Raw genomic sequence first — 26,503 nt, 5'->3', positions numbered from 1 at the left:
AAAAATATTTTTACGTACCCATTAAGAGTTGGGTTTCCACAAATTATTTACATTGATGCTTACATTATACATAACATGTAATAAAGGCATAATAAATTATAGAATCTCCATCGGTAATATAAATACATTTTATTATTGGTTCTGAATGAATATATTATGTTGTTATTATTATATTGTTTCCAGTCTTAAAGAAAGAAAGAAATCTGTCGGTCTAACCATAATGAATATTAAAAAACAATAAATAAACACAACCCTAAAACCTGTGATTTTATTTAAGAGAATAAAATCATTATTCAGGATAGATAACTAAATAACAATAATGATAATAAATATATTATTATTATTATTATTATTATTATTATATATCTATTTGCAGGTCTAAGCATAATTCATTAAGGAAAAAATAGCTATATTAAAACTTGTCTATTTTTATTTCATTTTATTCCTGATTTAATTAATTTTTTGTTTGTTTTTTGAACAGCTAAATTATTTAATATATTACAGTATATCGTTATACAAAAGTATATTATTCAAAAGACACAACAGTCATATAAATGCGTTTTTTTTTTCCATTTTGTCGTATTTTATAGAAAATTTAACTCGTTATTGCTTTTAAAAAACTGTTAAAAAACAGAGGTACAGCTGAATCAATAATTGTTTTCGTAACATTTTACTTAATATCGTCTTGCATGTATGCATGTGTGTGCGCGCGCGCGCGCGTGCGTGCTTGTGTGTGTGTGTGCCTGTGTGTGTGCGCGCGTGTGTGTGTGGATCAGGGTGGGGTGTTGCGCATGCACGGTGGCTTTGGCCGTGTAAATCTCCATCAGTGTCTGTCTGGAGCGTCCTGCCGCTGCGCCGGAACAAGAGAGAAGAGCCCGTCACCCGAAACATTTCATCGCCCACCTTCAGAATCTCAGCTGGGATCGTCTGGAAACCTTCCTCCATCGCGTCCGGTTCGTTTCGTGCCAACGGCGGCGGGTGTCATTGAGCTGCGGGGCGTCGCTTCTCCAAACGCGCGTCGGGAACCATTACGCGTGCGGATCTCCAGCCATCAGCGCAGAGATGTCCGGATACCAGGGCAAGAAGAACATCCCTCGCATCACCGTGAGTACGAAACGACAAAAAAAGACGCGCGGCGAAGAATAAGAGCGACCCCACACAGTCATATAACGGCATTTCAACGCTGAAACGATTAGTTCTGTGCAGTTCGGTTTGTGGTTTATAGTGGTCCAGTTATGTCAGTGCCGTTCCATCAGATGTTGGATTGCTGTCACCTCTGGTTTCTGTGCATGATGTGCTCAGGCCCGCTTTAACGCGTTTCTTTGTGGGTCACCCTTTGGAGCTCTATAGGTCACACGGGATTCGTTCGTTATCTTGTGGAAAGCTATGCATGCATTATAAAACAGGCCTCGTTTAAACAGGATGTGATGCATTATTCCCGGCCATAATTAATTTAATTGCACGATTATAATTCGTGCTATGTTCTAGATGAATAGAGCGTCTTTGTGACTCGTATGTAGTTACAATGGTGAATGATTTCAGTGCATTTTTTTATTGTAGGGGAAGCTGTTGTGCGTGCATGCGTTATTTTAAATTCCAGGGTTATACTGTAATGCGCAGCCTTAGGTAAAATAAACGATTCTTAGCCAATATATCTTTAGTGAAGCAATGCATCTTTGCAAATCATGGTTTTGCACGCGTTCCGTTTACGTTCGAACAGCTTCGTGGAAAGCTGTTAGATATGAATGCATAATTTAAAGATCCTAGGAATATATCCTAAAGCATACCTGCATTATATCGTGCATCATAATTTGCCATGTTCCATTTAATCTATAAACACGCATGCATTGTTTTAAGATCCTATGGTTACATCTATTTAACATATATTTAGCTATTCTTAAAAGACATGCAATGCATTATTGCAATTCTTTGGAAATCCTTCTTAGTTTGCATGCACCTTCAGAATGTCATTTTATTGAAAAACCAGCGTACGGAAAGCGTGCATGCTTATCATAACCTTCATAAAATTTAATAAGCACACAGCATTCCCTATTCCGGCAGAACCCTTTTCAGATTTAGCAGCGGGAATGCGTCTTGCAAGATGCACGCATCGACAACGCTCACCTTCACGAGCGCGTTCCATTAATGTAAAAAGCAGCTCCGGTTTAGCTGCCAGTACAATGGCCTCCGCAGCCAACCCCCGCTGCGAGCCGGGGCTGCTTTGACAGCCATGCTAAATGCAGAGAACCGTCTCCAGAGGAAATGAATGAAAATCCTCTTTTGAAAAGTAGGTCAGTGAATGTAAAGTGTGTGTCACGATATGCGGTGGTGCGCGCCTGCAAAACGTCTTCGGCCCCCGCCGCTGACCTTTACGGTCCACAGACGGCGTGCAAGGCGTCGATATTCTCTGGGATTGTTTTATAGGCGGTGCTGATCGGTTAGCGGAGGCCTGTAGGAACCGGCAGATCTGGGACGGGAGGGAGAAAGATGAAAAACTCTGCCTTTGCCGTTAGATCTTGCCTTTAGCTCTTGGACGACAGCTAAGCTTCAGCCATCTTAAGGGATGGTGATAAGATACTGTACTGCACGCTCAGAGACTTAAAGGAGTACTTCATGTTATGTCATTGTTCTAAACCTTGCACGCAGGAGAGCGTCTGAATGCTTGTGCAGCTTTTTTTATACACGGGGACATTGTCTCTCGAGCTCCATTGAATAATATGTAACTTATGTACTGTATAGTTCAGTTCTTCTGAACGCACGGTGGCTTACGTGACCCAAATTTAATTCGAGCGATTCTTTAAAGTTTCGTTCCCATCCGGAGGTTGTCGTGAGCGGTCGTGCGTCAAAAGCGAACGTGGCTGCTGTTAAAATATGTGGAAATGAGATCGAGAATCTTTATGGCGGTGGGAAAATGCAGGTTAAATTAGAGAAGAGGTATTTTTAGGGACGGATAAAGCCTTGGAGCAAGACATTCAATATGAAATTGATGTGCATCGATTGATTCTGCATTCTTATTTATGTCGCTGTAGTTGATGTCATTTGAGAGGCGGAGCAAGCAGGGGCCGGATTTCATGCAATGGAAAGATGTCGTGATAACTTTTCTTGTTTAGAAAAACGTGCGCCGATGTATAGCATGATGTATGAAATATTTGCTGGAAAAATCACATTTGAAACCAAACGGCTTACTGAAACTTCAGACAGAACATTTAAAAATCTAAAAAAAGACATTTGCGTATTTTTTTGTTGATACATGAGGATTTTATGGCTCATACTGTATGAGAAAATAACTCCCGTGCACCAAACGGGTCAGAAATATGCGATTTTGTTTCAGATGCTGATATTAACATTGACAAAAAAAAGAAAGAAAGATGCAATTCAGATAAATTTGTAAATAAATAACAGTATTACAGATGCTCAAAATTATATAACAACCGATTACATGACATGATATAAATTTATAGCAATAATAATAGGCAGTTTTAATAGGATGATATTTAAATGCTCAATTTTATGATCAAGGCTTAAAACGGTTTCAAAACATGAAATGCAACACAATGAAGATTAATAAAAAACCTTCCTCCAAAGCTTGTAGGATTATATTAGACACATTTAACACCATCTTTCTTAAAAATAATGTAAGTTAACCTTTAGTGCCATAAATGTTCACCTTGAAATTTTACAAAAAACATAACATTTATTTTATAAATATATTTCACAGTGAAATAAAACCACGAGGTGGATGTTTGCACAATTATACTTTATATAACGCTTTTTTTTTTTTTTTTTTTTCAAACTATCCATCAACAGAAGGCGTGTAGTAGATTTTATAAAACGGCAAAGTTTTCATCGTTTTGATCATTTAGAAACGAGTGTATATGATGCAGTATAGGCTTTATGGGTTAAGAGAGTACCTGAGATAAAGTTTGATGCAACACTGATTTTAACTAGAAATGTGACTTTGTTTTTTATGTCTGCGCATCAGTATGTCTGTCTCGCTTTTAGGATTGTCTGACAGTGTCACATCTCCACCACTCGTGACAAACACAGCCTGAGCACTCCATCCTTTCTGTCTGAAACACACACACACACACACACACACACACATACACACACACACATACACACACACACACACACACACACACACCCTCATGGCCCACTTTCTAGCCATGTTTTCTGCAGCAGTCACATTCCCGCAAACCCAGACAATGTTCTGCTTCGCCTGACTTCATCATCCGCAGCGTATCGAATGGCTGAGAGGTCTGCCGGGTTTATGTCGTTCACTCAAGCTCTCATCGATTTGATAAAAGTGCAGCCGTTCGTTCCCTTTGACCCCGATGCGAATTAGCCACAGTAATGAAACTCACCTTAAAAAAGCGAGATGTGTGTGAGCAACCCATCACGATAGATGCTGTGAAACATTTATCGCTCATTCGCGGCTCAGAGAAATCAACTTATTCGTGCATTGCAAAAAAGTTACATTTTTAAAGTTTACTTTCATTTTTAACCATTTTTGTCATGTTTTTCTTGTTAAAACATTCTTAAATCAAGATACATTCACGCAAGAAGCGAAATTAGCTTATCATCTTTAGTATTATTAATATCATCTTTAGTATAAAGATCATCTTTAGTATAAAGTATGAAGATTGCTTTAGTTTTTTCTCAAAATGAGGTGGAAGAATCTGTTTTTTCATTGTTTTAAGCAAAAACTAACAAGTAGTTTTCTTGATATCTTAAGCCATATTGTATTTCATGTAACGTGTCTTGAGTCAAAAATGTTTAGATATTTTTCCTAGAAAACAATATTAAGCAAAAACATGCTTTTTCAGCGTAAATAGTACGTTTATTTGAAAAACGGCAAGATACAGAATATTAAGTCTTGTTTGAAAAAAAAAATTAGCTTAAAGTATGTCTAAAACACATATCTGTGAATGCAGTAAAAATCAAACAAGATCATTTTTTATTACTCTAGTCAGAGATATTTTTGTTGTTTTAAGCATACTGTAAGCTCACTTAATTTTGATTATTTTTCTTAAGCAGTTCGACTTCTTTAGGTTCGACTGTTTAGATATTAGATGCAACACAAAAATATGGCAAAATACGGCGCATAACCTGTAAAATATAAATAAAAAAACATATTGTACATTTGGACCGTTTGGACTTTAAGGGATTTGATGAGTCATGTTTGAGTTCATACCGAGATCTTTGGGGTTTTGGTCACAGATACCTTTTTGAATTCGAGCAAAGTCTGAGACATTAAGAAGGTCTCTTCTGAAAACCCCAGAACGAAAGAACAGGAAACTTAAACACTACATTTGATCTCATAAATCGAGAGCCGCATCTCCTTTGTGATGTTTTATTTTTGGTTTCTGATTGCGAATGACTAAATTGAAGTGGCGTTTTATCACGTGGTGCTGCTGGGTGCTTCAAAGGCGTGCTTAGAAAAGTCTCTGAAGGAAATTGCAGAGTAACAGCGCGTGATGATACGTCTTCCTGGGAACGGTGTCAGTGCTGATAAACTTGCTTTCGACACCTAATGTGCTTTTGATTGTCGGCGGACGAACCGCTCGCTGTACGGAACCTGAAAACGTCATTCTGGTGTGAAGCTGAACTCACGAATAACCCTCTGGCTCAGAAAGACTCCACATTTCCAGCTAGCGCAGGGCAGTTGAGCTCATGTTCGGGAAAACGGCAAACTCAGAGTTTAAAAAAAAAAAAAAAAAAAAAAAGTGCTCTAGTCCCTACTGTTACACTGAAAAGCAATTGATATAGAAGTTATTTTCACTCACCGGTAGATTTCACAAATAGTTACAGATAAACATCAAAGTAAAAGTATTTGCTTTTATGATGCATCATTTATGTGCACCCGGTGAATGGGTGCCGTCGGAATGAGACTCCAAACAGCTGCTAAAAACATCGCATGAATGCCTTGTAAAGTAAAAAGCTGCATGTTTATTAGAAACAAATCCCGTCGCTTGTGGCTAGTCCATAATCCATAATAACGTCCTTCTCCTGTTGTCTCTCAGATCAGAATCCACGCACACGTTTGTTTAAAGCTGTTTTGGACTGATTTGTGCTGATTTCTCTCCCCATTAACTAGATGATTTTTACAAAACCAGTATTATGGATTATGGACTTTTATTTTAGCTGCAATCAAGGGTTTAAAGTAAAAAATGTCTTAATGTTGGATTCATTTTTTTCAAGCGCGCGGCTTTTGACTTCAGAAGACATTAACTGATGGACTGGACTTTTTGGACTTCTTTTTCAGATTCTGGCGGCACCCATTCACTACGGAGCTGCAATCTCCAAATCTGTTCTGAAGACCAAACAAACAATTTTTCACGGATTTTTAAATTTAGTTTGAACTATTAATATAAACTAGAAATATGGAGATACGTAGAAGAAATCAACGCTAATTCTTGTTGAAGCATCTTATGTGGCAGTTGCAGTGTTATGAATTGCAAACTTGCATATATAAAAGCAATATATAAAAGCAATTATTATGTGATTATGTAACTGCATATGAGTCTTATCGCTCTAAATGCTGTACATCATTTCAACCACAGGGGTATGAAATATATTCAACAAAATACTATAAATTACAGACCCGGATTTGCAGTTCAAAACCAAAATAAACACAAATGTGGGAAGAGAAATTGAGACTGGTGAACCATATTTGACCTGATTAAATCACTTGTCTGTGGAAATTTATGTAGCATGACTAAGGGACCTGTACAATGTCTAGCCTCTGGTTTTTTTTTTCTTTCGAAAGCCACATCAAAGCAAACACAACAGGACAGACTACAACCCGCGAAATACTTTAATGCATAATTTTTGGATTTTTGCATGCTTTCTTGCATGCATTTATGTTATCCGCGCGATGCCTCGACGCACAAACCTGATCAGCCACAGAAACGTGACTGTACCTTCAAGAATGAGCGCGTTTGACCCACTTACTAGAGCGCAGATCTCTTGCTTCTCGGTGCACATTACTTTCGGAGAGGCATTTTTTTTCTCTTGCACGCAGGACGGGAGTGCACTCCGTCCAAGGCCCATTAGGACCGTCAATAAGAGTGGCTTGAGTTAGTGTGTGTGTCTTTAGGATAAAAGTATGCACCGGATTCGCTGTAAGTGGGTCATGGGGATTTGTTCTGGTATGGATGGACTCTCTGGAGGCCATCATTAGCCGCCCCTCACGCTCTCTGAAGTACACACTGCACGTGCAGCTGAGGAAAAAGTCGATTATTAAGTGCTGCATTTGTCTCTTTAATCCAAACAGAGCCACACTAGGTGCTCTAAGCCGTCGGAAATGCATTTAACCGCAACAAACGTTTAGTTCAACATTTCACATGCAAACACGGTAATGCTTGATCTAGAGGAGGGACTTTTGCCGTTACGTAATGACCCATTAAGCCCATTCACAGGCTTTACAATGGATTATTCCGGGTTCAATACGAGTTCAGCTCTAACAACAGCATTTGTTGTATAATGTTGATTACCATAGGAGGTTACCGAAACTTTATTGCAGCTTGAGAATACGAGAGTGTGCCGTGCGAGCATCCGGAGGATTCATGTAGGAATAGTCAATCTCTTATGCTGCTCATTTTTTATACTGTTCAAAATGTGAGCTGTAAAGTTATCTGAATGAATGAGATACCGCTCCGTTGTATTGCTTTGTTGATTCAAGACAACAGTCTGCAAACTACCAGCCCAAAATGACCTCACTTTCCTTTCTTGTATCTTGTGTATCACATGCAAAATTTAGCAGGAGTAGAGTTTACGTCATCTTGGATATAAGTTTATATAGACAAGGTTAGTAAGCGATTTTATCTCATGATAAATAGCATTTTTTGGACCTGTTTTTTCATGTGCATAACTGTGATTTCTTTGCATATTTGCAGATTATTATAAATATTTTGTGTCATGGCCGGAGACACTGCATTCGTGTTATTCTGTCATAATAATTGCATGATCTAATTCTTTTCCAAGCCATATATCTACACAGTTTGCATTAGAAAAGCAAGTTTTTTTTTTTTACAAATTTGTCAGTAGGGGGTAAAAACATTTTGACGTATTTTTACTGTGTTCATCTTAATTTCTGCCATTGATAAACCAAGTAAATGAGTAATATTTTCTCTATTGCTAGTCATCAAAGGCACTCAAAATACATGCATACCGCATAATATGTGGCATGAAATTATTAGTTATTATTTTACTATCAGTACTTGTCTCTTAAAAGACAATCGTGATATTATTTTTAAAGCATCTTAAGGTTAATTTGTGGCCTTAATTCTTAATTCGTATTATTTAATCCATAAATACAATCAATTATTTATATAAACATTATATTTATTCATACGGTAGTTATATTAGTCCACCGTTTAATGAAAGTATACCTGTATAAAGTATATCTGTAAGGCCAAAATAAAGGTTTATCTGTTAATATTGACATAAATCTAACGTGAACTTTAACAAAGACCACTAAATACTGTAACAGATGTATTGCTCATTGTTAGTTAACTATCAATACGCTAATTACCAATAACTTTATATTTCGCTTAGCTTAAAGCTTTGGTTCTTTCTAGGAAAGCTCTCAGAGGTCAGAGTAAGCCATGTGTGTGACGTGTTATATTTTGGACACAAGTCTTATCCAGATCAGATTCGGGGGTCACAATGAAGGCCGGTTAGCATCCAGGACTGTAACGGTCCGTTTTATAAGACGCCGCCTGCCTTCTTTAATCCCCTAATTGGTCGGTATACCTGAATATGCATTAAGACGTTAAAGAACTGCAGAATAAGCCAAAAGCTCAGCAGTAAAGCAGATGTAAAGGTCTGTTTTAATGAGCCTTCGGGTCGTAATGCCGCCAGCGTTGGTCTGGACTCAGCGTTAGTAATGGATTTGTGTAGAGGAGCGAGCGGCCGGCAACAATACAGAGCTCGTGTCCGTCACGGATGAACAATAAGAGTTCATCTTGATGTCTCACTGTGATCTCGAGCTCGCTCTAAACGTCGCGAATAAGCTCGAGAGCCGCAGTTCTTTCTGCGACTGAGTTTGGATGTTTGTGATGTGTTTTTCGGCTAACGGTATGGAGCGATCGCCGGCTGTGATGATAAATGCAGTCCGTAGCTACTGTGTGATTCATGGTAACAAAGTGAACAGAAAGGCTTTGTCTCAGAGATGAATTAGGCCTGATTTCTATTCAGAGGAGTCCTTTCATGATCATTTTTTCCCAAGCCGTATGTACTACTTACAGGGTTAATATTAGCGATTAATAGCATCCAAAAGAAATATCTCTGCATATTTGCCATGTATAAATAAATACATACACAGCGCACACAAATTTATTATGTAAATAAAACTTTTGTTTTGGGTGTGATTAATCATTTAACAGCACTAGTTAATATCCATGTAGAAAATTTTTGCTAACCGATTGGTTAAAACTTGATTTAGTTGTCTGGGGGATATTTTTTTACGTGTATATATGTTTTTTTCTGAAAGAAACAAAACAAAAAAAAGATCTTTTTTATGCTATTAATTTTAGTTATTTAACATCAAGGTAAAGTAAAAGACTAACTGTTGAAAAATCCAGATCCAGAATCCAAATCCAGAATCCAAATTTTATATTAAAATTTATTTTAATATAAATAAATATTTTGAAGCATATTTAAATCATACCTAATAAGCATACTCTGTTTTTTTTTCAGCTGAATTTTTTTTATTATTTAATTTTATTTCAGTAGTGCTTAGTTGTCTAATTGCACGTTTATACTATTTTATTTAAATATATATTGGGGGATTTAGTGTATCATACTCAAGCGCACTCACAAAGCAAAAAGTAAAGACTACATGTAACACCTTTCTAATTACATTAAAATGACACCATATTATGAAAGCATAAGCTACAATAAAGTGTATCAAGATCAAGTGTAAGTAGCTGTGTAACAGACTCGTTGTGTTACATATGTGTAACAGTAGCTGCCCGTTACATCTATATACTAACAAACCGTGATTACAAGCTGTTCCGTAACTTAGTTACATGATAAGTACATTTTGTTTCACGTAAGTACAATGGCTACTACTAAGTACCTAACTAGGTAATTACTCTGTGTCATGACGCCTTAAAGTGTTACCCAGAAACATTTTTATGGTTTTAAATGTGTTGTGAATGCATTATAATGAAACAAAACTCACATTGCGGTACGCGTTCTTCTGATTCGCCGTCGCCGTCTGGAAGTCGGTGTGATTGCCTACGGACGAAACCCAAGCCTGGTTTAAGCAAAGCCTGCTTTACTGGTCTCGGAGATTACTGTGAACTTGAACTTACCTGCAGCCTTCTTCTGAAGCCATCCCTGCTCGAACGCGTTACTCACCTTGCGACTATAAATAATCGTTCTTAACTAATGGCTGCTTCTCCCTTTTTATGTGTGGACGTGTATTCTTGTTTTGGTAAAATACAGTCATTGAGGTACGAGCGCGAAGCCTCTTGAACTTAATTGTGAAGTTAAGTCTTGATTCACGGCGTTTCGTCTGTAGATATTGAAGTTTGCAGCAGTCTTTGCGACAATGCCTCGTTCCGACTCTTTTCTCTCCATAGCTACTCATCAGCAGACGAACCGCTACAGAATAGGACTTTCATGACAATTATCCCATCCTTAATTACAGAGAACGAGGCAGCTGAGATCTTAATAAACCCCTCGCCATTCCCATCATGCTCTCGGAGAAGAGTGCGTGTCCTCCACGCCATCACGACGGGGTTAAAATGTCAATGCCACGGCTTTAAATCCGATTCTTTGGATTGCGGTGATGTGAAATTGAACGTTTGTGTGCTCTGCGTGTCTGAACAGGAGGGAAGCATGCGGCCCGCAGTCGATGGCGGTGTCCTGAAACGACGTTTGGGCTCATGATGGCGTGTCAGAATTGATTTAGCACGATAAGAATCACTGTGTTTTTCTGATGTGCCTCAGCGATCTTTATGCTTCAGCTCTGATTGAACTTGATGCCCAGTGCTTGCCGGTCATGTTTTAGTGTACTGCCTGGATAGAACAGGACCGTAGCTGCGCAGTATGTCCCCAAAATACATTTGGAGTCGTTTTTAAAGCGACCTTGTCATGCAAAGACATTTATCAAATCAGTTGTGGTGACTTTTTGCACGTTGCAGGGTTTTCGGTATCATAATTGCATTTAATTGCAAAAGTGAAACCTTTTGTGAAATTATCTTTGTGGGTTTATGGTTGTATATGCTGCATTGTGGCATCCTCACAAGGACAGTAAAACACATTTTTTTTTTACATTTTGGGGACCAGCCTGCGGTGCACACAAGGAAAAAGATATTAAAAATAGTAAATGGTTTTTATCTGTGAGTATAGCAAGTTCAAGTGTGTTTTCTGTAGGGGGAAGGTTTAGGGTTTGGTTAGGGGATAGAAAATATTGTCTGCTCAGTATAAAAATAAAAGGAGTCTGCGGAAAGGTATTCACGGGATTCAATTAGCAAAAGAAAAAAAAAGTGTGTGAATGCAAAATGCAAAAATGCAGGAGCCACTGTACGTAAATGTTTTTTAAATGTATATATATTTGTGTGTGTGCGTGCATATATACTTAACACATATACACACAAATGCAATAAATCTATATGACATCATATATTAAATAACAAATATTAATGAATTACACAAATGTATGCATTTTATATATTTTTATATATATATATATATATATATATATATATATATATAAATTATCTGTGCAAAAAATGTTGCACAAACAATTACATTTATGTATATTTTTGTAATGTATTGTTTACACACACAATAATATTACATGTAAATATATATATATATGCCTATTCATAAATAATAGCATTTTGTACATTTATATATGTAAATACCTATAATTTTATAATACATATATTTCGTATATACTTTATATTTTGAAAAACACGGAAAATCAATTCTGCGTCTAGAGAAAAAGATTCAGTCCAGAGACAAAAACGAAATGAAAGCTGTATCTAGTGGCAGTGGGTATTTGAGGTATTTAAAAACCGCCGGTGAAAGAAATATTACCATGAAATATGCACATGCATTTTTGTTTTATTGTTCCTACTGTGCAAGACAAAGTGTGTCTGTACTTTAACTGATAGCATGTGATATCTACTCTTTCACAGAGTGACCGGCTTCTAATCAAAGGAGCCAAGATAGTGAACGACGATCAGTCTTTCCATGCCGACATCTACATGGAGGATGGAGTCATCAAGCAAGTGTTTTGCTGTTCTTATTCGATACCGTTATGTTTCTATGTCTCATATTCATAAGTAGCGAGTGACAGCAGAGTTGACTCTTTCTGTATCCGTCTCCAGGCAAATTGGTGAAAACCTCATAGTTCCCGGTGGTGTGAAGATCATCGATGCCCACGGCAGGATGCTGATACCCGGCGGCATCGACGTTCACACCCGCTTCCAGATGCCTGACCGGGGAATGACGGCGGCTGATGATTTCTACCAGGGCACGCGAGCTGCTCTCGCTGGCGGCACCACTATGATCAGTACGTCTAAAACGGCTGTTTTTTAAATTACATGTGCATATTTACAAAGCAGATTACACCTTAATTAAACTGAGATGAATGCGTATAATATGTATAATGAACACTTGGTACTTTAATATAATGATTGCATGAATATAATGAATTGCACGTGCGCACGCATATATATTTGTCTTACGGTACTTTGCTAAATTAATTTTCATTTCACAGTGTTGAATATGATGCTTCATGCATCCAGTTCCATGGTTTGGGAGAGAAAACTAAATATTGAACATTTTAAAATGATAAAATCGGATAACAAAATTACTCATAGTTAAATATTATTAATAATAATAATTATTAATTGGATATATTGTACATGGCATTTCATGTGTCCAGTTCCTTGGTTAAGGAAAGAAAACCCCCACAAAATATTAAAATGTTTGTGTTCATATGCTTTCATTGACCAACTCACAAATAGCAAAAGCACATAAAAATACTAAAACAAACAAAAATTAAAAACTAAAACTAAAAAGTAAAAACACAAATTGTAAATATTAATGAATGCTGTAACAGTGTATATATATATGTTGAACGATTAATCAAATCCAATGTAAAAGTTTTTGTTACATATTATTTATTATTTATTGATATTGTTTATTATGTATATACTCACACATGCAGAAAAATATATTATGTTTATTTATCAAATTGGTTTATATATAATATTTTATTATAACATTATTATTATTATTATTATTATTATTATCCGTGTAAACGTTTTCAAAATACACACTGTATGTGTGTGTATTTATAAATACATAATCAATATACATAGCACACAGATGCAGTATGTAAACAAAAACGATCAATCGCGTCATTCTCTATGATAGCTGAGCTTAAAAACTGGGGAAAATGACACAGATAATATCTTTATATATTAAAGTATGACTGTATTTTGATTGCTTCGTGTGTTTTCAGTCGATCACGTGGTGCCAGAGCCAGGCGTCAGTCTGATCGCTGCCTTTAACCAGTGGAGAGAGTGGGCTGACCACAAGTCCTGCTGCGATTACTCTCTGCACGTGGACATCACAGAGTGGCACAAGGGCATGCAGGAGGAGCTGGAGGCGCTGGTCAAAGATCACGGTATGCTCCTCTGCGGTCGACGCACTCTCGCATGCGCAGACTTTATTTAGCATTATTAGTATGGAAATGGTAAGGTATTCACGGCAACCCGTCAAAATAAAAGTTTAGATATATATAGATATATAGATATATCGCTATTATTTCGAATAATGTGTGTGATAGGCAACCACTACTGTTTAAAAAAAATTACTTTTTTTTAAAGAAATTATTACACAATATTTATTTTTAATTTTAATAGTAAAGCGCCCAAAAAATATATTTTTTTAAATTTCATTAATTAAAAGACAAATTAACTGTTTACTTCAAACACAATTTTAAATAAGTAAAGAATGGCATTGATTTTTGTACCTTTTTTTTTTTTTAACTTTAAAAAAAAAAAAAGATGTTTGTTAATTAGCACGTTTTTGTGTTTTGCTTTGGTCCTGAAATTGTTAGCGACATCCGCAGATTTTCAACGGCATCGTTACTGAATATAGAAATGTAGTTTTTTCCGAAGGCGTGTTTGTAAAAAAACGACTTAAATGACCTAATTTAACAAAGGCCTGGGTCCTGGCTTAATCTAATTTATTTATCTATCATGTATAATTAATTTATGTATTATTAAGTAAATATGTATAATTCGTTTTGTAGAAGCATCACATGAAAATCGTCTTTGAGAATAAACGAACAGTCATTTAGAATTTGGAACAAGGAGCAAAGTAGCTGAATAGAAATACACGTAATACATCGAAGGACTTCAAAGTACAGAATGAACTGATAAAAGAGGAAAACAAGTTAATTGTGCCAAATGCTGTTAAATAATACAAAAATCGCAATGCTGGTGACGTTTATACGCCAAGGACAGTGTGTCTACATAAAAATGATGATTTAGGGATGATTTATGATTAAAATTGCAGACATATTTTAAAAAGAGGAATCATTGCAGGTGATATGTAAGAAGAATATAATCTGCGCATTTAAAGCACATGAACATATTACTTCAGTCTTGTCTGTTCCAGCAGCTCCAGATCTCTGTCTGATGTCTTACATCCTGCTCTTTTTTTCTTTTTCCTCCCAGGCGTCAACTCTTTCCTGGTCTACTTGGCCTACAAGGACATTTTTCAGCTAAATGACTCCCAGGTACGCATGATTTCTCATGCATATTAATTGAATTATCGCGATAGAGATGGATTAGACACTACGTGAGCGGTACTAGTGTGTTTGTTGCGTTGAGAGCGCGGTGCCGATGAGTTCTTCGCGGTTTGAGGGTCGTGTTCTCTCTGATGTTCAGCACGTTTCCTGTAGCTGTAGATCGAGAGCAGACGATAAAACGCACTGCGCTGCCTTTCTCCTTCTGCTGTAGATGTACGAGGTGTTCAGTGTCATCAGGGACTTGGGAGCCATCGCTCAGGTGCATGCAGAGAACGGAGACATCGTCGCTGAGGTGAGCTCATCAACAAATATGTGTGTGTGTGTGCGTGTGTGTGTGTGTGCGTGTGTGAGCGTGTGTGTGCGTGTGTGTGTGTGTGTGTGCGTGTGTGTGTGTGTGTGTGTGTGTGTGTGCGTGTGTGAGCGTGTGTGTGTGCGTGTGTGTGCGTGTGTGTGCGTGTGTGTGTGTGTGTGTGTGTGTGTGTGTGTGTGTGTTATATTTGTATATATATTTATATTTGATATTGAGAATCCTTTTTAAGAAGTCTCTTTTTGCTTACAATTTAATTAAAGAGATATACAGTAGTATTTAGAAAATTGTTACAAGTCAAAACATGTTGAAATACCTTAAATGCAGTTTATTATTTTTATGTATTTATTTATTTATTTCAGAAATCACTATATTTAGCTAATTATTACATTGTAATATTTCATAATATTTAATCATACATATATATATTTAGTATATTATATTTAATTTTTTTAATAAAAGCGGTTTCTTTCAAGATTCTTTACAAGATTCTTCGTTCAAAACAAAAAATTCAATTATATATATATATATATATATATATATATATATATATATATATATATACATTTATTCTCTCTCTCTCTCTATATATATATATATATATATATATATATATATATATATATATATATATATATATATATATATATATATATATATATATATATATATATATACATACACACACACACACACACACATATATATAAATACACCATCCACACACACATCATTTATGATCATTTAACTATTTAACTTTTCCCAATTCTTATTAAGAAAATGTTTTATAATGTAAAAAAGATTTATTCATTCTCATTAATGCAGGTGAAACATTACGTTATATTATTCTTATTATATTATACCAATGCAGTATTTTAATCAAATTTAAATCACCTTTAAGAATAAGTGACACGTAAAAAAAAAAAAGATTGATACACATACACATATGTAAATTTTTTTGCAGCGACATCCACATAAACCTCTTTTACTTTCTTCTGTTTACAGGAGCAGAAGAGGATTCTGGGATTGGGCATCACTGGTCCAGAAGGACACGTTCTGAGCCGCCCAGAGGAGGTGAAACGCTCTCCACCAAACACACATTCACACACCGCAACATTACAGCCGTGCACCACATGGAAGGGCTTTTTCAGCACCGAGACCCGAGAACGCTTCCAAAACACCCTTCAGACGCCCCGCACTAAAACACATTTATCCCCCTTTAGGGATCAGGGGCTTTCAGACTTTCCGCTTTCCCACTGTTTTCGCCGCCAGGCTCATTGATCATCGGTATCGCGGGCACATCGGCCTTATTCCACAAACCTTTAGCCGCGCGTAAAGCCCGGTCAGCGTTCAGGAGGTGCTGAGCTGCTCTGTAATTTGAGCTGAAGGTCAGTGAGTGTGGCCTGTTGTTTTCTAGGTGGAGGCCGAGGCCGTGAACCGGGCTGTGACCGTCGCCAATCAGACCAACTGCCCGCTCTACGTCACCAAAGTGATGAGCCGGAGCGCCGCTGATGTCATCGCACAGGCCAGGAAAAAAGGTACAACAGATGTTTGATAGGAAAGTCCAATGCGTTGAGAAATTTCCTAAGAAATCACCCGAAAGAGCTTTATTCTCAAATTATCAACAGAAACTGACCGCACTGCAAAAAATGCTAACACCTATTAGTTGCTTATTAGCATGCATATTACTAGAATATTAGTCATTTATTAGTGCTAATGAAGCGCGTACTGCATCTCTAATCCAACCCAGCACTTAAACCTAACAGCTGCTATTTATTGAGGCAAAAGTCATGTTTGTCTATTCGAAAATGTTTTTCTTACACGGTCTCTTTCACTTTTTCCCTTTTTCCAGTATCAAAAAAGCATTATTGAATCAAAATATGTTTACTTGAGAAGAGAAATGGCAGTGTTTTAAGTCTTGTTTTCTGGAGAAAACAGAAAAAGAATAATTAAATGAGTTTATGTTGGTGGAAATGCATTATAAAAGTAGTTTTAATGCTTTAACTATGCCTTGTAATGCACCTTATAATGCATTGAAATAAAATAAAAGTTGAATTTGAATTTGAATTTGAATTTGCATTGTAAAATCTCATTAATAATTGTAATCACAGTTAATAAATTCTATCGTTACACTACGCACTTTAAATTTGGTTATAATTATATGTGGCAAGATATAATGTATAAAACTGCACGTTATGAATAATTACAATGCACTATACTCTTAATAACCCATTATATATTTTTATATTTTTTGAAATATACAAAAACGAATATGTTTCTTTTGTAAATGTATATCTGTCTCTACCAATATATTTTATGCCGATTCATTGTGTATTTTTGAAAATAGAAATTTAAATCTATTTTTACACTCATATTAAAATCACTTAAAAAAAGTATTTTATATTTGAATTCAAGAAATTGCATTCACGTCGCATTTAAAGAAGAATATTTTTACTCGAGAAGCAAATTTGTCTTATCAAAATTAAGTGGTTTTATGCTTAAAACGAGAAAAAAAATTGTTGGTAGGTAAAGAAAAATAGTGTTCGATTTACACTGTTTAATTTGTTTTAATAAAATAAAAAAAAAATTAAATAAGAAAAGTATATCTTAATTTAATAGATTTTTAGAAAAGTTAGAAATATGTTTTTAAGATTTGGCAGTGACACTGCTGTAAAAAAAAAAAAAAAAATATATATATATATATATATATATATATATATATATATATATATATATATATATATATATATATATATATATATATATATATATATATAAAACAAACAGCAAAAACAAGCCCAAGCTAAGCAAGTCTGATCATAGGTGATCCAGTGGGCTGGTTTTAAAAAGGTATTGATCTTTTTATAAGACATTATAGAGCAAAACAGCTCTATAGGGTTTGAGACAGAACATGTTCTGCTTGTGAGCATGAAGTATGAAGTAGCCGTCTTGAAAGAGGTCTAGAGATCCTGAGCCAGTGCTTTCTCTCCGCAGGTACCGTGGTGTACGGGGAGCCCATCTCAGCCAGTCTGGGGACCGACGGCACCCACTACTGGAGCAAGAACTGGGCCAAAGCTGCAGCCTACATCACATCTCCACCCCTCAGCCCCGACCCCACCACCCCGGACTATCTCAACTCCCTGCTGGCCTGGTGTGTGTCCGCCGCTGCTCTAGAGCATTATGGGACGTAGACCACAGCGAGTGTGTGCAGAGCAGGGTTCGGCCCTTAGCCACCTACTGTATGTCATACTGACCTAAAAGGGAAGAACATTTAGGAGTGACCGCTAGAGGGCGCCATTACACAAAGAAGAACTTTAATATTTATATATATATATATATATATATATATATATATATATATATATATATATATATATATATATATAAGCTAGTTGTCATCAAAGCATCATTTCGCAATTAGAGTAACTTGATGTACTACAACTAAATTTCTTATGAATTAAAAAAAAATTTAAATGGCAAAGTTACTAAATTAAAATATAAAAATAAAACAAATGCAGTGTATTAATAAAAGCTATTATATTATCTCAGTGATACTAAAATTATACCATGGTTCAGTGATGGTAAACAAATATAATAAGATGAAATAAGGGGAATAATATTATCTAGTAACATTTTCTTTTTCATCATACTTGATCGACTTTATGATGTTCCTAAATGATTTTAAATATGTGGTGCTACAAATAATTTTTTAGAAGTATGAATATTTAATTTAATAAGTCTCTTAGTTAATATGCAGATCTAAACTGCATGTATAATAATGCAAAGATAATTAGCTAAATGTTTTTAGATGTATTTTTAACCAAACTTTCCAATTAATTGTAAGAGTTACGAATAAATTTGCTACATGTTTCAAATCAAATAATTAGATGAATAGTTTGGATGTAGTGTAGAGAGTTTATATGGAGTTTAGTTTACTTCTAAAAGCATATATTGCACATTGTCAAGAAAAAACTATGTTGCCATGGGCAGAAGCATTTCAGTTTGTGAGTGTTGTGTGTTTTGTGTGCAGCGGTGACCTGCAGGTGACTGGCAGTGCGCACTGCACCTTTAACACTTCCCAGAGGGCCGTGGGCAAGGATAATTTCACCCTCATCCCGGAGGGAACTAACGGTACTGAGGAGAGGATGTCCATCATCTGGGACAAGTGTGTGGTGAGAGATGATTTATCTGCTTTAGAATATTATTTCAGATCAAATTTTTATATATATATGTGATTTTATATATATATATATATATATATATATATATATAATAAAAATCACATATATATAATTAATATTCAGTTTGATGACGTGATTTTTAATTATCCATCATTTCAATATATCACGGATATATCACGTTGCATTGTTTTAATTATTATAATAATTAAAATAATGCATTATTTTCAAATATTCAAGATAATAAATAATATATATTAAATAACAAAATATACAAAATATATATTTTTGTTTTTATTGAAGCAATGTAATGTTTTAGGACTAGAGCAAACCATTTTTTTTTTTTTTTTTTTACATTAATCGATCAATTTATTATATTTTATTTAATCATTTTCTAAAAAATACTTACTTTGCGTCTGTCATTAACACCAGAAATCTTTTTCATCGCACGAACAAAACACTACACACCTGTGCTGTGGCAAAAAAATCAATGTAGCTCCTATTGTAGCACCGTTCCCACAAGAAGCCTCTGACCCTGTCTTTAAGATGGAACGTTCTGCTTCACAGGTGACGGGTAAGATGGATGAAAATCAGTTTGTGGCCGTGACGAGCACCAACGCCGCCAAGATCTTTAACATGTACCCACGGAAGGGCCGTATTGCCGTGGGCTCTGATGCGGACCTGGTGCTCTGGGACCCCGACGCCACCAAAATCATCTCTGCTAAGAGTCACCACCTGGTGAGGAGAGTTTACATCTAACCAAAAAGTTCGGATTCGGGCATGTTTTTCAGCTGACGAGGAAGCTCTGGGGGCTGAGTCTTAGATCACGGGCATCACATCAGGTCTGGACCAGCTCTGACTCCCATGATCCTCTGCTCTGAGCTGTTTATTCCGCTGACTCACTCGCTCTGTCTGCTCCTGTTTGTCAATGAGGCTGATGCTGCGATCTGAGCTGATTTAATTCGACCGGAATGAGACGCTGATGCGCTCAAATATATTATGAGTGAATTATCTGAGGGCTGGTGAACTCTGAGATATGTTAATGCACACATATTTTTTAAAAGAAATGAATACCTTTCTTCAGCAAGGATGCATAAAATCGGTTATGAGAAATAAAAATGAACACGCACATTTCCAGCACAATGTAATAGAAGTTCGTCAGAAAAAATAATAATTATAAAACCGTACCTGCTTATGGATTATACGTAATACATTTATAGTGTATAAAAAAATTTTCGGCTTATGAGAAACATGCAACTAGCCTATAATTCGCACAATAGGTGAAATTACGTATGGAAAGATTTTATCGATAAAAAGGCCAGTTGGACGAAAATTTCACAAATATGTTTTTACGCAAATTATCTTTGCCGATAGCAAAACTGGATGGAAACTAGGCTATTGACAAAGATTTCAGAAGGATCATGTGACACTGAAAAGTAGAGTAATGATGCTGAAAATTCAACTTTTTGAATTTTTAAAAAACATTAATTAATTTTTTTTTTTTTTATTATAATATTTCACAATACCTCTGTTTATTTTAAATCGAATAAATCCAGCCCTGGTGAGCATGAGAGACGTCTTTCAGACCATTACAATCGAGTTTTGTTCATTAGTAAATCTGTTTTATTTAGTTTTTTTTCATAATATTCTAGGTTTATTCGCTATACTAGGATGCGCTGCAGATGGTTTGTTATAAAGCTCGTCTTTCGTGCAGCGTGTAGCGAGTGAAGATGAGAGCTTTTCCCTCGCTCTGTCATTCTCAGGCGGTGGAGTACAACATCTTTGAGGGGATTGAGGCGCGTGGAGCTCCTCTGGTGGTGATCAGCCAGGGCAAGATCGTCCTGGAGGACGGCAACCTCCACACCACTGAGGGTTCAGGACGCTACATCACCCGTAAACCCTTCCCAGACTACGTCTACAAGAGGATAAAGGCCCGCAGCAGGGTATATATGTGTTATGCACAGACGGATGTAGGCTCGTGATTGATGAAATGTTTGTGTAACTGCTGCATCTCTCATCAAAGCTTGCTGAGCTGCGCGGAGTCCCACGGGGTCTGTACGATGGCCCGGTGTGTGAGGTCACCGCGACGCCCAAGGTCATGACCCCTGTGACCTCGGGTAAGACTTCTCCGGTCAAACTCACTCCTCAACCGGTTCGCAACCTGCATCAGTCTGGATTCAGCCTGTCTGGTGAGCGTACAACTAAATAAAAAGTTCTTGCTCTTGAAACAAACATACTTGCTACCATACAAGTATTTCGGCAGTATGTATTATATAAACAGTAATTTATGTTTTTACTAAATAAAACTAAGAAAAAATTGTGGCTTTGTCTCAAAATAAATTCAGTTATAATTAAAACGTATCATTCTCGCTCTTAAAACGAACATATATTTGCTACAATAATATTTTTAATTTAAAGTATTTATTATTTAAAAAAAAAAAAATTTAAATAAATTATAATTATAAATCCTAACAAAACGCAAAACTTGTTTGTATTAAAATTGTATTAAAATTGTGATTATTTTATTCATATGTATTTGTATTCTCACGTAAAGCAAATTTTGGCTATGTGATTGTTTATATCATCACAAAATGTAACTATATTATCGACCAGCTCTTAATGTGAAGTTGGATGTAGTTGTTCATCTTTTTCCGTATTACTATTAATATCCGACTACAGTGTCGAATCTCACCTGCTTGATTATTTATATTGATTTCTTTATTGTTGCATACTTTGTTGTCGTGTGCATTCAGTACTGTGTAGCCCAAATCTTTTCTCTGTTCTTGCCGTCTAACTCATTTTTGTCTTTCATCATTTCACAGGGGCTCAAATTGACGATAATGTCCCCCGTCGTACAACTCAGCGCATCGTGGCGCCCCCAGGCGGCAGAGCCAACATTACCAGCCTGGGATGAAATCAATTACTCATTATAGAGAAAAAAGGATGGGGTGGGAGGGGGTTAAAGAAACTTGGGCTTTTCTCCCGGGATCGGTCCAGCCGTCTGGACTGCGTCCCAACAAGCACACCTCTACTTCCTCCTACACTTCTGTCCATCCATCCACCCCCTAACCCTTTAACATCCTTTAGCGTCCTGTTTTTGAGTGTCCTTAGTTTCTTAGTTGAATACGTTTCAGGATTACTTGGCACAGAACTAGGATACGCACTAGAAAGTTTGACTTTACAGCATACTAGCATTCTACTAATTCTTCAGTATGAATAATGTGCATAGTGTGAGTTTTCCGTATGCAACGACCTACTGTACTGTGCAGTATGAAACAGAGCATATTGCACTGTGTACTGTATCCCATAATGCAATGCAATTTTCAGTTCCTTGCGTGAACGAGTGAACTGCAAATAATATCAACTTTTTCTTCATTCGTTATTTGGTCCGAATGTCTAAATTCGATTTTTTTTTTTACACGCAGTTAGAATAAATATGCTAACTATTTATTTACGCCTTGATAAATGTGACGTAAACATGCAATGCATGATTGTTTTTGGCCAAGAGTTCCTGAATCTTATCCAGCTAACCAAGTCATCTACATTCAAGGGACAGGAGTCACCCAGCTAACAAAAATATATTCTAAGAACGTTTTCTCTGAACTCCAGTTAAAAAAAAAAAGTAAAAGGGTTTATTTTGGTTATGCGTGCATAGGAGAAAATTTTTCCCAAATAATTTTAACATTATGGGAATGTTACTTTTAAAATGACCTCTAAACATACTTAAACTGATGATTAAAAATGACAAATGTCATTTTTATGTTTCATGAAGGATGTATAAATAATTTTTGGAGGAAACTATTAAGAATAATTAGAGACCGGGGGCCTCATTTATAACATGTTGCGAAGAAACAATCCTAAATTTGATCGATATTTCCGGTGTGAAATCTTGCGTGCAAATATATGGTTTCATCTTTCTGCTTTCAAACGACTCCTTATTAATATCATCAACACAAAAAATATCCCCAATCATCATAATTTAGAAGAGCGAGTTTCAAGGACAGCTTACATTTTCTAAAACCCGCAATAATCCTACAGTAAAAAGTGCGTGCGCCTACTCAGACCCTGACGCTAAGCGCTTTTCCACGTCAAAGGCGGTCTTTATGAATATGAACGCTCCCTACGATCAAATCTGAGCGTTCGCACGGTTTATAAATGAGGCCCTGGATGACTCTGAACAAACGTAACTGGAAGAAAGGTGGTTCATAACTTTGAGAGAACTATGCATTAAACGATCTGATGATGCTTTGTTAGCTAGGTAGCACCATCCGTCATTTTCCTCCGTGCTTTTTTTTAATTCGTTTGCATTCAGGAAATGAACAGCACAAAATCCCCCGCCTGTATCGTCACGTATTAACCGTGCTGTCGCCATTTTGATTCGTGTTTTTTCCTTGTAGGAAGAGTCGATGAGTTATTTATTCTTTAGGATTCGAACCACGTTTTGTATTTTACATTTTGCAAAAGTGTCAACTCTTCCACAAACGCCTGATTTGTTACAAGTTTTTAGAATGTTGTTTTATAATGAACTTAATAGTTTGATTCTTTGTAAAGTTTTTTTTTGTGTTATGATTTCGGTTTCAGGTTGGCGTTTCAGCGCTCCCTGAAATCCCTCATGTTTGTCTTCCTCACGTTTTTTGCACTTCGATATTTTCTCTCAGTATTGTTTATCTGCAGATTTGGAGATGTTTAGAGCAAACAAAAAAAAAAAAAAAAAGAAAGAAAGAAAAAGAGACTAACAGTGGTGTTTTTGGCCGTGGTGCGCAGTCCTGTGGGGTTTTGGTGTGATTTGAATTCACTCATTTTTCGCTGTAAATGTCAAACTGTCCATTCCTACTTTGTCCCACAGTTGCACGAAGGGGGGTCTCACGGGAAACAATGCAGTACAGTTGAGAAAATAAAGAAAAGCTCTCTGGGCAAACAGCAGATCTGGAGGGAGCTGCTCTTTTCACCCCTTTCGTTTCGGTTTAGGAGGAAGGCGGTTACTATAGAAACGGTCGCGATCACTCGAAGCGGATGCTGATTAGTTACGACAGCCGTGCCGTTCTGGAGCGTCACCCCAGTAACCTCTTCACGCCGGGGGTTTTATTCGTGCGTGGATCTCGGCACGGGTTTGACCGTTCCCTGTGATATCACAGCCGCTCCACGGGGCAGCTACTCACCCCCTCCCCGTCCCGTCCCGTCCCATACCATCCCCCAACAAAACCTTTACCGTGAGGACATTTTGAAGGTTGCAGTGACTCTGTCTGTCAAACGGATAGTCCGGCATGTGTAAGGTTGATCAGTGTTATTCTGAATTAAACGTTAGGTCACAATGCTTTAATTACGTTGCAGTTCTGCTTTGTTTTTATAAATCGACTTGCCTGCCTATTCACCAAGTGATACAGTTCTTGATTAATGTCTGTGAGTGTTGTTATGAAATGAGCTGAACATTTCTCATGGAAGATATGTACACAATTCATCATTCTTCATGTCTTTGATTGTTACAATAAAATGCAGTTGTGAACAAAAGCCTGTACAGCTTCTCCAGTGTCAAAACACAACCGTATTATTTCCCTCCTTAATGAGTATTTTGCCCTTCACCTCTTCATTGATGATATGAGCTGGTAATTTGATGATGTTGTGATATGCAGTGATCCGGTTTCTATTCAGGCACTTAAAGGGATAGTTGGCAATTTATGGTCCCAATTGACTTATATAGTATAAGAAATATTAAGGCAATGGGGTCTATAATTGTTTGGTTGCCCACATTCTGCCTAAAATATCTTCTTTTTTTACAATCTTGGTTACAACTAAATATATATATACAGTCAGGTTCAGAATGTTCAAAATTTGGCTCCTTATGCCACCAGAATAGAATTAACCACCTATATGATGCAGAATAAATACATCAATACTTTCATTCAAAAAGGTGGTATCCCAGGGTTTTCAGTTTGCCTGGAACATACAACTGCTTACGGATCGATTCCACATGACCTCAGACAGCTCGGACTCAACCATTACCACATTCCAGAGCGGATCACTAGCTAACTAGGGGGGATTAAACTAAGGTTTACTTCAGCCCATTGGACAACCAACTGCTAGGAACTCCAGAAGAGAATCCCAAGGGGATGTACCATCTCCCCTACCTTCTTTATCTTGGGCATGAATCTTCTAATTACAGAAGCGGAAGACATAACCCGTGGCCCTGTTCTGGAGTCTGGTATTGTTCAGCCAGTGCTGTGGGGATTTATGAATGATCTAACAATAGCCACTGCAACGCTTGTTGAAGCAAGATGGGTACTGAAAGCCCTGAGCAACTTAGCAACATGAGCGAGGTTATCATTTAAGGCCAGGATATCCAAAGGTCTGGTCATCAGGAAGGGCAGAGTCATAAGAAAGTTTGATCTCCAAGTCTAATGCGATGTCATTCCATTCATTAAAGACAGCCCTATAAAGTGCTTTGGGAAGTGGTTCAATGCATCAATGAAAGATGGTGCCAAATTTTGCAGACGCTTGTGAAGCAGAGAAGTGGTTCAAGAAAATCTATATAAATTTAAATCCTGGCTGTACCAGCATTGCCTTCTGCTCAGGCTTATTTGGCTTCTTAAAGTATATGAATTCCCCCTTAGCAGTTGTGTAAGGCATGAAGAGGAAAATTAACAAGCATCTGCAGAGGTGGTTGAGGAATTCTCCAAGCTTCTCTTCAGTGGGCCTTTAAATTCGATCAGGACGGTAGCAACTCCCTCCGTCATCTGCTTTGTAGGAGTTCAAGGTGGCAAAATGTAGAGTCACACTAAGTGAGAGAGATTCTTAAGATACCCTGGTAAAGCAAGCAAGCATCACCACAAGATCAGGCCGTAGATGGTCGGTTAATGCAGCCATTGAACAGACAAAAAGCTCATTGAAGTTGTGCGACATCATTGACAACACCTGCACAGGCCCGGGGTCAACACATTTCCAGCAGGCGAGTTATGATCCAGGCAGAAATGGAAGCAGAAGATTATGTCCAGAGCAGTGGAACAAGCATCCTACGGAGCATGGACAAAATGGGTTCTGCCCATCACGTGGCAGAACTATGGACAATGGAACCTTACCATATCTCCTTCCTGCTGAGTTCTGTGAATGACGCCATTCCTTCGCCCTCCCATCTAAACACATGGGGAGTGAGGGACGACCCGTACTGCAAGCTCTGGCACACATTCCGTCAGGATGTAAAACATTGTTAACCCAAGGTTGGTACAGGTGGCA

At 37.0% G+C, this 26,503-nt stretch overlaps 1 protein-coding gene across 1 annotated transcript; it reads left to right on the top strand.

Moving 5' to 3' along the window:
• The first annotated feature begins 623 nt into the window (after positions 1-623).
• On the top strand, positions 624-24,784 carry dpysl2a (dihydropyrimidinase like 2a). Its single transcript, XM_043247563.1, has 14 exons — positions 624-1,104; positions 12,162-12,250; positions 12,354-12,538; positions 13,496-13,660; positions 14,718-14,779; positions 15,003-15,083; positions 16,104-16,172; positions 16,516-16,636; positions 18,093-18,249; positions 19,129-19,270; positions 19,844-20,014; positions 21,040-21,219; positions 21,300-21,465; positions 22,099-24,784. The coding sequence occupies exons 1-14, from the start codon at positions 1,063-1,065 to the stop codon at positions 22,188-22,190; spliced, it is 1,722 nt and encodes a 573-aa protein (XP_043103498.1). The 5' UTR covers positions 624-1,062; the 3' UTR covers positions 22,191-24,784.
• The last annotated feature ends 1,719 nt before the right edge of the window (positions 24,785-26,503 follow it).

This window comes from Puntigrus tetrazona, chromosome 8, assembly GCF_018831695.1.
Source record: "Puntigrus tetrazona isolate hp1 chromosome 8, ASM1883169v1, whole genome shotgun sequence".
NCBI lineage: Eukaryota > Metazoa > Chordata > Actinopteri > Cypriniformes > Cyprinidae > Puntigrus > Puntigrus tetrazona.
Note: the sequence above shows the minus strand (reverse complement) of the source record. Positions and strands in the feature narration are given on the sequence as shown.